General features: G+C 40.4%; 1 protein-coding gene across 1 annotated transcript; it reads right to left on the reverse strand.

Annotated features, from left to right (window-relative positions):
* Positions 1–833: 833 nt before the first annotated feature.
* Positions 834–6,481, reverse strand: ccr12a (chemokine (C-C motif) receptor 12a). The gene is made up of 2 exons (XM_044019769.1): positions 6,437–6,481; positions 834–2,412 (listed from the first exon to the last, which is right to left on the reverse strand). The coding sequence occupies exons 1-2, from the start codon at positions 6,453–6,455 to the stop codon at positions 1,322–1,324; spliced, it is 1,110 nt and encodes a 369-aa protein (XP_043875704.1). The 5' UTR covers positions 6,456–6,481; the 3' UTR covers positions 834–1,321.
* Between the last annotated feature and the right edge of the window lie 6,183 nt (positions 6,482–12,664).

The following is a 12,664-nucleotide window of genomic DNA, read 5'->3' on the forward strand; positions in this document are numbered from 1 at the left end:
TCAGCGGGGCTGCACTCTCTGTGCAGCGGTGCTACACTCTCTGTTTCACCGATAGCCTAAACTGCCGCTGGCGATCAGCGGTGAGCTGCATAAACAGATGCTTTATGTGATTGTATCAGACTGAGTCTGTGCTCCGGTCATGTGTGTCAAAATGGTCAGTTATGAGCTCTATGTGATCTTTTCTTAACAATTTGTGTGTTTGTACGTCGGTGAAATACGTCCCCTGACTAAATCCGGCGACCGCTGGTCGCAGTCTGATGCGAAGTGGTGCGAACACACGTTTGCTGACTTTGTCCGGCACAAACCGCTACTGGTTATCAGCGGTGACACAGAGAGTGCAGCACCGGTGATCGGCAACGCTGATCGCCAGCTCGCCGGAGCACCGGAGCTGGTCAGCGGTGGTGAGGTCTCCGGAGCACAATCTCCGGTCTGATACAGCAACATACAGTTTATTCAGCGCGCCGCTGGCGATCAGCAGTTCTGTGTTTTTAACTGATTTACAGTTGGACAGTGTTCGGCTCGATCCTTATGTAGGACGTCTCTTCCTGTGACGGCACTCTCGCTGTTTTCTGCTCACGCTGACATGTTGATATTGTCAGAGAGCTAGTGGAGGGAGGGGGAGACGAATAGAGCTGTAAAGCGCTGTAAAGAGGACAAATCAGAAACCCCCTGGAAGAAGTGGGTGTGTGTTTGTCTGTGTCTCATTTGCATGTAAAGGGACCATGCACGAAAACTGAGCGTTCTGAAAGGGGCGGGTTTAGCAGGGTTATTGAACTACTATGATTCCTCATCGTATTTTGACCAAAGCATGTCACTGACATGTTCATTAGGACACCACGGAACTATTTTAATGGGGGAAATAGGGTATAATATGTCCCCTTTAACTTCGCGATGGAATGTCTTATCCCAACTAAACTTGCTATAGTTGATGATGGTTAGTTGCTGAAGACAACTATGTTGCTGAAACGGTACATTTTGAAAACAGTGCCTCCTGGTGGTGGTAGCGTTGAAAATTGGATGTGGGAGGGTCTTATGAAAATGAAAATCCGCTTTCACCAGGTGACTTTTTGTCGCGTTTCATGTACATGAACGTAAGTTGGTACACATGTTAGTCATGTCAGGACGGTCCAAAAAGTCAATGAGGACTTTGCCGTAAGTCCTACAGGAAGGTCGCCATCTTGAGTTGAACGGCCGTTTTTTGGCGATTCTGGTGAATTCAAACTTGTCCTAGTTATGATGAAGATTAGAGTAAGGCTCCTGGAAATGATGCATGTCAATGTTATGTCCTCTGAAGTCATTGGAAACCAGAGTGTCTGTGTGTCTAGTACTCATAAGCCGAGTGTGGCGTCCTCTGTGACGTGCTCCTCGTGCTGTAGCTGCTCGGGCTCATGTGTCTCTTCAGACACGGGATATTCTTCACCATCAGCCGTTTGAAGTGGCTCTGGAACTTCTTACCCACAAATGTATAGAACACGGGGCTGATGCAGCAGTACAGGTAGGCTATGTTGCGGGTCACGTACAGGGCATAGGTCAAGCGCTCGGAGCACGAATCGTCGTCCTCTGTGGGACTGGAGATCTGTACAGCTTGGAGGAGGACGACGATGTTGTAGGGGGTCCAGCAGACGAAGAAGGTGAAGACGATGACAAATATGAGCTTGATAGCCCGGCACTTCTCCTTCATCCGCGTGGACAGTATCCGCACCGTGATGCTCACGTAGCAGTACATCACCATGAACAGAGGGAGGAGGAAGAAGAGCAGGAATTGTTGGTAATAGCTGACCAGGCGCCACATGTTCATCACACTGTCGCTGTATCCCGTCTCCTCACACACCAGCCCGTTGAAAGGACTGTCCCACACATTTTGGAGAACCAGCTCCTTCACACTCGCCACGACGCTGACGCACCACACGGTCACTGATGCAACAACGGCGTACGCTCTTTTCCTGCTCTTGGCAGCAGCAATCGCGTGCACCACCGCGAGATACCGATCAAAGGTCAGGAGTGTGAGGAAAAGGATGGAGCTGTAGAAACCAATGAAGTAGGCGCTGCTGACCATCTTACACAGAGCTTTGCCAAAAATCCACTCTCTCTGGTGGTATGCTGCCCAGAAGGGGAGGCTGCCGGCAAACAGAAGGTTGGAGAGGACCAAATTCAGCAGGAAGATATTGGTCACTGTGCTCAGCTTCTCGTACTTGTAGATAATGAGGAGGACGAGTCCATTACCAAGGTAACTCAGGAGGAAGTTGACGTAGTAGAAGACCGGGATGATTCTTGCACCAAACTGGTTGACGACCTGTTTTGAACAGATCTTGACGTTTTCATTGACCACGTAGCTGGTGTCAGACGTGTTTGTGTCATTGAACAGATCCAGGAAAGCTGCGTACGAGTCTTCATCTGTGTCCATGGCTGGTGCTGTGACACAGAGACAAGAAAGACCTGTGTCAGTGTGACAGCTTGTCTAAATCACAATCAATCAATGAGCTCAAACACTCTGTTAACCCTCGGGTCGTGTTCGGGACAAATCTGACCGATTTAAACTTAAAACACTCATAAATATTGTGTTTTACATCCGATTGCCTCAAGGCCTCATGATATCCTCCACACAATGCAATTGCACATATAAAAAGTGACGATCACCTCTTTCATTGAATTTTGAGTGTTTTAATCAACTTTGTTACACCTGTGGTGTTCCCGGTCAAAAGTGACCGTCATAGGAAATGAATGGGAATCCAGGCTATATTCATCCATCAGACAGAAAACATTCCCATACACACCACCCCAACTCACTCACTCACTCACTCATTCACTCACTCACTCACTCACTCACTCACACACACATTTCAGACTGAACAATGTCTTTTGCGGGTTCACATCTCGTTCCCGTGCTTATGTGCCGATCCTCCCACGTGAACCAACTTCCTGATGAAACAACTTATAGTATCTTTTCACAAACTAGACAGGTGTCTGTCATGTGAACCCCTCTTTTTCCCGCGCTTATGTGCCGATCCTTCCATGTGAACCAACTTCCAGATGAAACAATGTATCATTTTCACACAGACCCCTCTATATATACAGTAGCTTGATGTTTGCCTTGCACTCCTTTTACTCGGAGCACAATGAGTAGGCGACTGACCAAGAGGTTCTCTGTGGAAGAGGTTCTCGTCCAGCTTTTTGGACACGATGAAGAGGGCACTGAAATAGATCCAGAGATAGAGGAGGATGTCTCCGAAGTGGAAGACAACACTGATTTGGATCCAAACTATGAGGAGATTGCCCAGTCAACAGATGGAGAGGGAGAGGCACCTGAAGAACAGGCACCTAAAGAGAGTCAGTCCAGTCCAAGAGTGGAGACTTGCTCTGGTCTTCATCCCCCCGGGACAGAGGAAGTAGAGCTAGAGTGTAAAATGTCATAAAGATGACGCCAGGGCCAACACGATATGCAATATCTCGTCCAGCTTCCAACTCTTTTTACCAGAGTCCATTGAGGGAATTATACTCGAAATGACAAACCTGGAAGGGAAGCGTGTGTTTGGGGACACCTGGAAAGAAATTGACCTGGTAGAACTCCAAGCCTACATAGGTCTGTTGATTTTAGGAGGATTATATCGATCAAACAATGAGGCTACAAGAAGTCTGTGGGATGCAGAGTCTGGCAGGCCTATATTCCGGGCAACTATGTGTTGTGCTGGACATGACAACCGGTCTCCAAGGCCATAATATCACAATATTGTTTGCAATATCAATATCAATATTGTTTGCAAGGCCCACTCTGACCTGAGTGTCACATGCCAGTCATGTGCATGAATACACACACAGACACACACACACACACCTTCATGCTGAGTTTTGTCTTTGGTTTTCCATTAATTTTTTCCATTACATGTTCATTTTGTAATATATTTTCAGTGCCGATTTGTATTTTCACTGCAGTTATTTTATGTCTAATGCTGTAAATTCAAGTTAAACAGTACTTTGCAACATTGTTCACAGCTAAAGAGTATATTGAATACATTTGTGGTGAAAAATGTTTTTTTGTCGTAATTTAAGAGCAGTTAAAACAGACCGGTCAATTTTGACCGGGAACACTAAAGTAAGAGGCGGGAGATGAACACGACCCGAGGGTTAATATAGTGCCTTTCTAGTCTTAATGCTTTACACTCCTCCAGTTTTCTATGTGCAGCATCTGTTCATCATGTTGCACAGCCGTCAGGAGCAACATGAGGTGAAGTGTCTTCCCCACGGACGTATCGGCATGTTGGCCAGTATACTGATTTAAGTTGGTTTGGTCGGTTTGGATCAGTCAGCCTGTAGCAAACTCAAAACTAAAACAATTCAGAAATGTTAAAAACCTGCAGACAGATAATCAGCTTTTTTGTTTTTGTTTTTTCAAATTAAAGGAGAATCATAAAGCAGAGCAGGACAGTTGCAGAAGCACTGCAGGTGGGACTGCTGCTGCTGCTGCTGCTTCTGCTTCTGCCGCCGCTGCTGCCGCTGCTGCCGCTGCTGCTGCTGCTGCTTCTGCTTCTGCTTCTGCAGCCGCTGCTGCTGCTTCTGCTTCTGCTACTACTTTCACAACAGATTCAAGTGTTGCCATAAGATTTGTATCAACTAGACCTTCAGATATATAATCTATTATATAAACCAAGGTATGTTATTGCAGTGGAGCGGAGGACTATTGACCTGCGTAGGAAATGAAAAATACAATACTAATATTTAGAGTCACCTTATCTCTGGGTGAAAGGTCTGAAAGCTATGTGAGGAAGAGGAGGGTGATGAAAGAGCAAATGATCTTAGTGGGAATAAATCTGCCTCCTGTGAAAAGTCCATAGCTGACTTTGTTCAGCATATTTACACACATATTTATGTGTGTTTTCTCAGCTGGTTCTTTGAATTGAGGTTATGAAGACACATAAGTGCATAAGATCATGTTTCAGCATTTTGTTCTATGTACTGTACATATGCAACATGCAATATTCAGGCAGGAGGAGGAGCTTTTGATGAGAGGGTGAGATATATCAGTTGCACTTACTGACCCCAGCTTTAATTCCAGACCGCACCTTTGACAGTAGCTTTAAACACAATCAGATAGCGCTTGACCACTTGTAAGTACAGGTGTAAATGCATGTTAATACCAAGTGTGAATGCATGTTAATACCAAGTGTGAATGCATGTGGTGAAGTGCTATCTTATCAGTATCTGATCATAGAGCACACATTCTAATGCCAGGTTTGCTGACAAACGTGCTTATTTTTATTTTTCTTAAATCTCAATCCTTGACTACAATGTTAACACAGAGGAGTTAAGTACTTTTAAAGGCTGAACTCAGAGAGGTGTTAGGAAACATCACACTAACCACGCCATGATTCATCTGTGGTATTTACTGTCAGCAGGGAACAGAAAGTGCTGACTGCAGGAGTCCTGACAGTTTCAACTGGTAACAACTGTGTAACAGTGACTCATACTCGTACTCTGTGTGTGCTTAATGCTGTATGAAATATGCTGTATATGTACAAAGATTTATATATACATACATATACATATATATGCATATATATATATATATATATATATATATATATATATATATATATATACATATATATATATACATAAATGTATGTATATGTGTGTGTGTATATATATATATACATATATATATATATATATATATATATATATATATATATGTATATATAGCCCACTGCTCCTAATTCAAGGATGGGTCAGATGCAGAGGAATACTTTCCCTAAGGGGATTAATAAAAAACTAACTTTAACTTAACTAACTAACTTTAAAACCAGCTTGATGGGGTTTAAGTCTGGAGACTGTGCTGGCCACTCCATGTTTTCAAGCTTAACTAGTGCTCAATGACATTTTTGACACTGGAAAACTTGGAAAAGCTTATAATTCTCCCCTGCACAACAGCACCCTCTGGTGGGGCCACGCAGAAGTGAAAGAGAAAAAAAAGACCCTCCCCGACCATAAATAATACATTATAAAACTGAAGCTGCGGGCTGTACAAAATCTCACCAAGGGCTGTTGAGTACTTATACCAATACACAATATAATATGTTAATAAATACCAATCTGTAAAGCACTGAATCACGTGCAGTATACAGTAGTTGGTTAAGGGACAAATTTGACTGCACATTGATTATTAAAATAGTTGATAGTTCATTTAGTGATTGCTGAGTTGAATAATTGTTGTAACCCAAAACTGTCGTTCATAGTCGGTTACTTTTCACATTTCCTTACATTAGCTCATATGAACAGAAGTTTAGTTGGAATAATTTTGTTTGATCCATTTTAAACTAAACAATTTTGAGAGAAAAAAAAATTATGATATTTTTTTTTTTCCTGACCTCTACACTCTGTCTGATATGATGGAAACAAATCATTCTATTGATAAATAATAATAAGAAAAACAACAACTCACCACTGAGTGTTTGCAGCATGAGGAAGCGAGCTGAAGTGATCTCACTGTGGCTCATCACTCATCACTTTATTCGGGGGGGGGTGGTGAAGGGGTTGTCCTCCAACACTCAAACAATTTAGCTTTAGTATGTGTGAGATTTCTGTGGAAGTCAAATGATGATGCAACTTATGTCACCAGTCAGCAGCAGTAGCCTGAGTGAGACTGGGTGAGTTGAGTTACAAGGCTCAACTCTAACTCTATTATTTATTGTAATAAAGACTGTATTCATTTAATACAGTCCTCATACACATGATATCTTATTATCATGGAATATAAGCTCATACAGGACAGTGGATGGCTGCAGGTTTGACACGTTACAAAGTCTTTACATCCGTTTTTCATTTCCTTCCAGGAACTGACGGCTCTGTGAGTTTAACAGCTGTGTTAACATCCACTCTCACAAACCTCATCACACACAAGAGTGTAGAAAACAATCTCACCTAATCAAACTATTCATTATAATGTCATTATAGATTAGATTATTATTGCTAAATATTTTATATGTATATCATATATAATATAATACAGTATAGGGGCCACACGTTGGTGTAGTGGTTAGCACTCTTGCCTTAGGTAAACTGGTCACTCTAAATTGACCATAGGAGTGAGTGTGTGAGTGAATGGTTGTTTGTCTCTATCTGTGTGTGTGTGTGGCCCTGCGATGCACTGGCGAACTGTCCAGGGTGTACCCCGCCTATCGCCTGATGTAGCTGAGATTGGTACAATGTATGTATATACATAAATATACGGAAGCGCATTGCATTCAGTTGAAAAATTTTTTTTTTATTTTTTGGTCTGTTTTTCTGTTTTTTTGTGCTAGTTTAGAGCTAGTTTAGTGTTAAACGCAATAAACATTCGAATTATAACAACATGGGTGGCAAGTTTAGTTTAATCAAGTTTTACTTTGTTCTGGGTTTAAGACACTGGGAGATACTGCAGTCCTGTCCTTAAGTCACATAGATGGTATTACCATTAGTTTACGCAGGCACCTGTGGAATTTGTGGTTGTTCAGAAGGAAAGCTCATTCAGATCTGTTAGTGTAATGTGTGGTGGTTGGATCACTCTAGATGTGAACAGACAGCCAGATGGAGATGGATATTTCCTTAAGCAGCACTTTATTATTCTCCACACTTCAGCAGCTTCACAACAACACTTCCTGTTTACTTCCTTTTTAAGTTTTTAACATGCTGCTGTAAATATTTCAACATATAAATTTGAAAATAACAATTGGGAACATTAATGTGTAAATAGCCAACTGTATAAACAATTTCTTTTTAGCAAATTAAAATACTTAATACTAAAATATATAAACTAACAACTTGTAAACCTTACATTTCCTTCCCCTCTCTCTAAAGCAACGTCCCCGTTTCACATACACCAAACAGAAACAAATACTTGCCAATAACAAGAACATAGCAACAGTCTCACTTTAGAACATAGTCCATAAGGTATCTGGGAGGTTGAACTTGACGTCTACCGGGGAACCAGAGCCCTGCTCTCATGTGGCAGAGGGAACTGTGTCAGAGTGGGGACCCATCACCAGGCCAGAGGGGGGAGGAGCCAAACACTGAGTCCGGCAAGAAGGTGACACAAGGTGTTTTAATGTAGTGGGGTCATTTAACCACACAAGGTCTCCAGAAACATAGGGAGTGTGCTTGACACTTTTGTCGTACTGCTGTTTCTGCTGGTCAAGGGCACAATCTCTGTTCCATGCAGCAAAACTGAAGGCTGACTGGAAGTTTCTGGGTTAGCTGTGCAAAACAGTCAGCAGGAGAACCTGAAGTAGATGAGGATGGCAAGTTGTTAGGTAACAGCAGGTTAGCAGGCATCCTGGCTTCATGTCCATGTGTGAGAAAGAATGGGGTGTAACCCGTTGTAGAATGTGGGCTAGAGTTGTACGCCATAGCAACTTGGTTGAGGCAATCATCCCATTCACCGGGTTGCTGAAGAAGTGACTTGGCTAACTGATCAATAAGTGTTCTGTTGAATCTCTCAATCATGCCGTCACACTGAGGATGATAAGGGCTGGCGCATGTCTTCTGGATGCCCAGCAGTTCACACAGATGTTTCACCAAGTCTGACTCAAATTGACGTCCTTGATCCGTGTGCACAAGTTTTCAAACAGACATTTTGCAACTGTTGTGGAGCGTTGGTCTGGAATGGCATAAAGGTTGACATTCTAGCACATACCTGTTGCCACGACTTGTGATGGGGAGCTCAAGTAAAAGGTCAAAAGGTCAAGCTGCGACCTTTTGTAATGGCTCAGTAGCCACAATTGTTTTCATTGGAGCTCTCCGATGAGGTGTGGGACTCCGTCTTGCATCACATGGAATGGAATGGAAAGAAGAAATCTCTGACAGAACCAGGCTCAGAGATGCAGTGCAGTCATCCGCCTCGACTGGTTGGGGTGAAAGGAAAATGGGGGACAGAAAGGGGGAGAGAAAGGACAAGAGGGAGATGAGGGAGAGACAGAAGAGAGAGAGGGAGACCAGCAGCAGATACACAACAACTGTATCAAGTTACAAGTTTATACAGTTACTGATATCGACTTTTTAATTACAAAATAATAATAATGGTGACGATAAGCGTAGCCTCGAAAACTGGATCTTGATCCTGCAACCTGCATGATGAGAATACAGAGAGAGAGGGGGAAGGAAGGAAAGACAAAAAAACTAGGGAGAGAAAGAGACAAGGTTAATGACATATAAAAAGTCATAATCATATCCTGAGTGTGAGATCATCTTCTGCTTTCAGATGCTTGGACATTTATGAACCCCAGTGTCAAAGATTATACGTGGACCAATTCTAGCAGAAGCTTAGAGTCATCACATGGACTACAGTTCATTTGAGATGTTTCTCATTCTCATGCTCCGCTGTCTGATCATAAAAAGATAAGTCTTAGAGTAAAGGGCTCTAAAGAAAAATCAAACATCAGAGGCTATTGGAAATTAAATAATAATATATTGGACGACAAAACATTTTTAAAAAGTGTAGAATTGCTCGCAAAAGACATTTTTTGTGAAAAAGATATGATTCCAATTCTTTAAATGTAAAGTTAGAGAAGTTGCAATACAGCGTAGCAAACAAATAAAACAAATACATACCAGCAAAGAAGATCTTTTAATGAGCCAGTTGCACAAATTAATGTCTAGGCACGATTTATCTGAGGATGAATTCAAATTGCTTAAGAATCTTAGTGAAGAGCTTGACAGAATGTTTATCAATTTGGCCAAAGGTGCCTTCATAAGGTCTCGGGCTAAGTGGTTAGAGGGAGGGGAAAGAAATACTAGTTATTTTTTTGGTTTAGAAAAGCGAAATAGGAAAATAAATAATATTACATCCCTAAATATACAGTAAATGGTATCATCAGTACAGACCACAATAATATTGCAAGTTACGTCACCTCCTTTTATAGCAAATTATATACATCTGAATTGAATCACTTAAAGAGCAGTGCATTTATGGAGCATATAAAAAGTTTACTCCTCTGATTTCTGGAACTTTCAAAGACAGCTGTGACAGAGAAAATTGGAGGCCCATTTCTCTTTTAAATATAGACTAGAAAATTATCTCACAGGTTTATGCTAAACGTTTGAAGAAAGATCTAGAAGAGATAATAAGCGAATACCAAAATGGTTTTATGGCCAAACGTCACATTAGCTCTAATGTCAGGTTAGTATTAGATTTAATTGACTATTTGAACCACATAAAGTCAGATGCACTGCTTGTATTCCTCGACTTTTATAAGGCATTTGATTCAATTGAACATTCTTTCATGATACAGGCACTGCAAATGTTTGGTTTTGGGGATAATTTTATGAATAATATTATAATGTTTTATAAAGATATAAACAGCTCTGTCATTTTATATCCCAACATTTCCAAAAGGTTTCCAATTTCAAGAGGTGTACGCCAAGGATGTCCTATTTCTTGTTTTTTATTTTTGATTGTGGCTGAACTTTTGTTGTTAAATATCTCCCACAGACAGTATTGTTTATAAGGGATAAAGGGCAAATACAAAGTGCATTACGTGCAACTGGTGAATATTTTAAACTTAATATCAACAAAAGTGAAATTTTATGTTTATATGAGACTGAAGAGAAACTCATGTTTGATATTCCTGTGAAACAGTGTGTTAAATATCTTGGTGTTCACATTTTGAAGGACATGACTCTCAGACAACATCTACATTTTCTTCACAAAATTAAGAAAACTAAGACAATTTTTAATTTATGGCTTCAGAGTGACCTTTCAATCTTTGGTAGAGTGTTATTGTCAAAAGCTGAAGGTGTATCAAGATTAGTTTATCCTGCTTTGTCACTTTTTGTGATATGTTCTGCAAAGAAATCAATAATTTATTTATGAGACATTACCTCAAAAAAGAAATTCTCAATTTAGAGAGAGCAGGAGGAGGATTGGGCATCTTAGAGTTTATCAGTTTGAATTGCACCTTTAAACTCAAATGACTTAAGAAATGTTTGGAATGTCCGGAATCGCTATGGAATTTTATACCATATAATATCTTTAAAAATGTAGGTGGCTTAAAATTTATATTGGGATGTTAACTACTCCATTTCTAAACTGCCACTAAAACACTCAACATTTCAGGCTTTATTGTCTTGGAAACTGTGTTATGTTCACAACTTTTCACCACACAAAACTCTTATTTGGAATAACAGTGATATTACTGTTGACAAGAAAAGTCTATATAAGGCGGCCTGGATTGAAAGGGGTATTATCTATGTTTCTGCTTTGTTTGATAATAAAGGTAATCTTTATAGTTATGAACAATTTCTAAGAACACAATCTTTTCCTATCATTTATAAAGAGTTTATTTCTGTAATGAAAGCTATTCCCACAGGCATAATTGAATGAATGAAATGTCACCTTGGCCATCAAAATATTGATCCTCAAATGCCTTTTCTACTTATTATTATTTATTATTTACCCATGAAACACAATCATTTCCAAATTTGTTGACATTGATGCCAAACTGTTTATTGAAAAGTTTATTCAGAACAGGACAGGTCATGTCATAGCAATTGCCCCAAAGGATATTGTCACTGAATTTAATTGTGGCAACAGATCTTTAAATCACATGGCAAATCTCATTCTTGCAATTGGCAAATTCAATATTCATAAAGCACGATTCTCTAAATCCTTCCCTAACATTAACAGTTTCACAGTTGAATTCAACTTGTACATAGATACTTTATCCTATATGTCAGACAAAAAAAGCGAGCGCACATTACTGTATTTTGATGAGTTATTTTCCGTAGCCTCTATTTAAGACATTATGGCTTTTCTTTTTGTGTGTTTATTTACTTAATTTTTTATTTAAATTGCACTATTTGTTTTTATGTTTTTTATTTAGTATATATGTGATTTGTATTACTTCTTACATGTTTTACTGATAGGCACTTTGTATTCATCTGTATACTAATTTCTGTATATCCTTGTGGCTAAATGTCTGTGTTCCTAGTGTTGAATAATAAGTTAATAAAAAAAATTTAAAAATGAAATAAAAGATCTACAATGATGTGAAAAACAAAACAAACAAAAAACAAGGAACATTTTGATGTCACGTGACATGTATGGCCAGTAGTACAGTTGCTGAGCACGTTTCAGAACTTTATCTGCAGACAGATGACCAGTTACTGGATTTCCATGCAGCAACTGTAGAACGATGTCTGTTACAGCATGAGGGACAACAACCTGATGCAACACTGACTTAGTGGATGGGTTGAAAACTTTGCGACAGAGTAACCCATTATGAAAGGTGAGTCTGTGGTACTCTTTCCAAAGTGCTTTCTCAACCATTGTGTGTTTTAATGCGCCAATATGGTGGTTTCTGACCTGACATTGCATCTGCATTAAGGTGGTGGTGGCCTTCTTTGTGAATTACAGTCCACGCAAAAGGATCGAGTTCAAGAGCCCAGCGTGCACGACGGCCGGTCCGGTCATTGTCAATGGGTATTTTCCTGAGACCCAAGAGAGGTTTGTGGTCTGTGACTATAACAAAGGGCTGCTTGTAAAGATAGTGGTGAAAATGTTGTACCGCCCAGACAATGGCCCACAGCTCTCTATCATAGGTTGACCATTTCTTTTCCGCTTTTGTGAGAACATGGCTAGCATAGGCGATTACTTTTTCCTGATGTCCCTGTCTCACAGCACCAATAGCAGAGCATG

This window comes from Solea senegalensis, linkage group LG1, assembly GCF_019176455.1.
Source record: "Solea senegalensis isolate Sse05_10M linkage group LG1, IFAPA_SoseM_1, whole genome shotgun sequence".
NCBI lineage: Eukaryota > Metazoa > Chordata > Actinopteri > Pleuronectiformes > Soleidae > Solea > Solea senegalensis.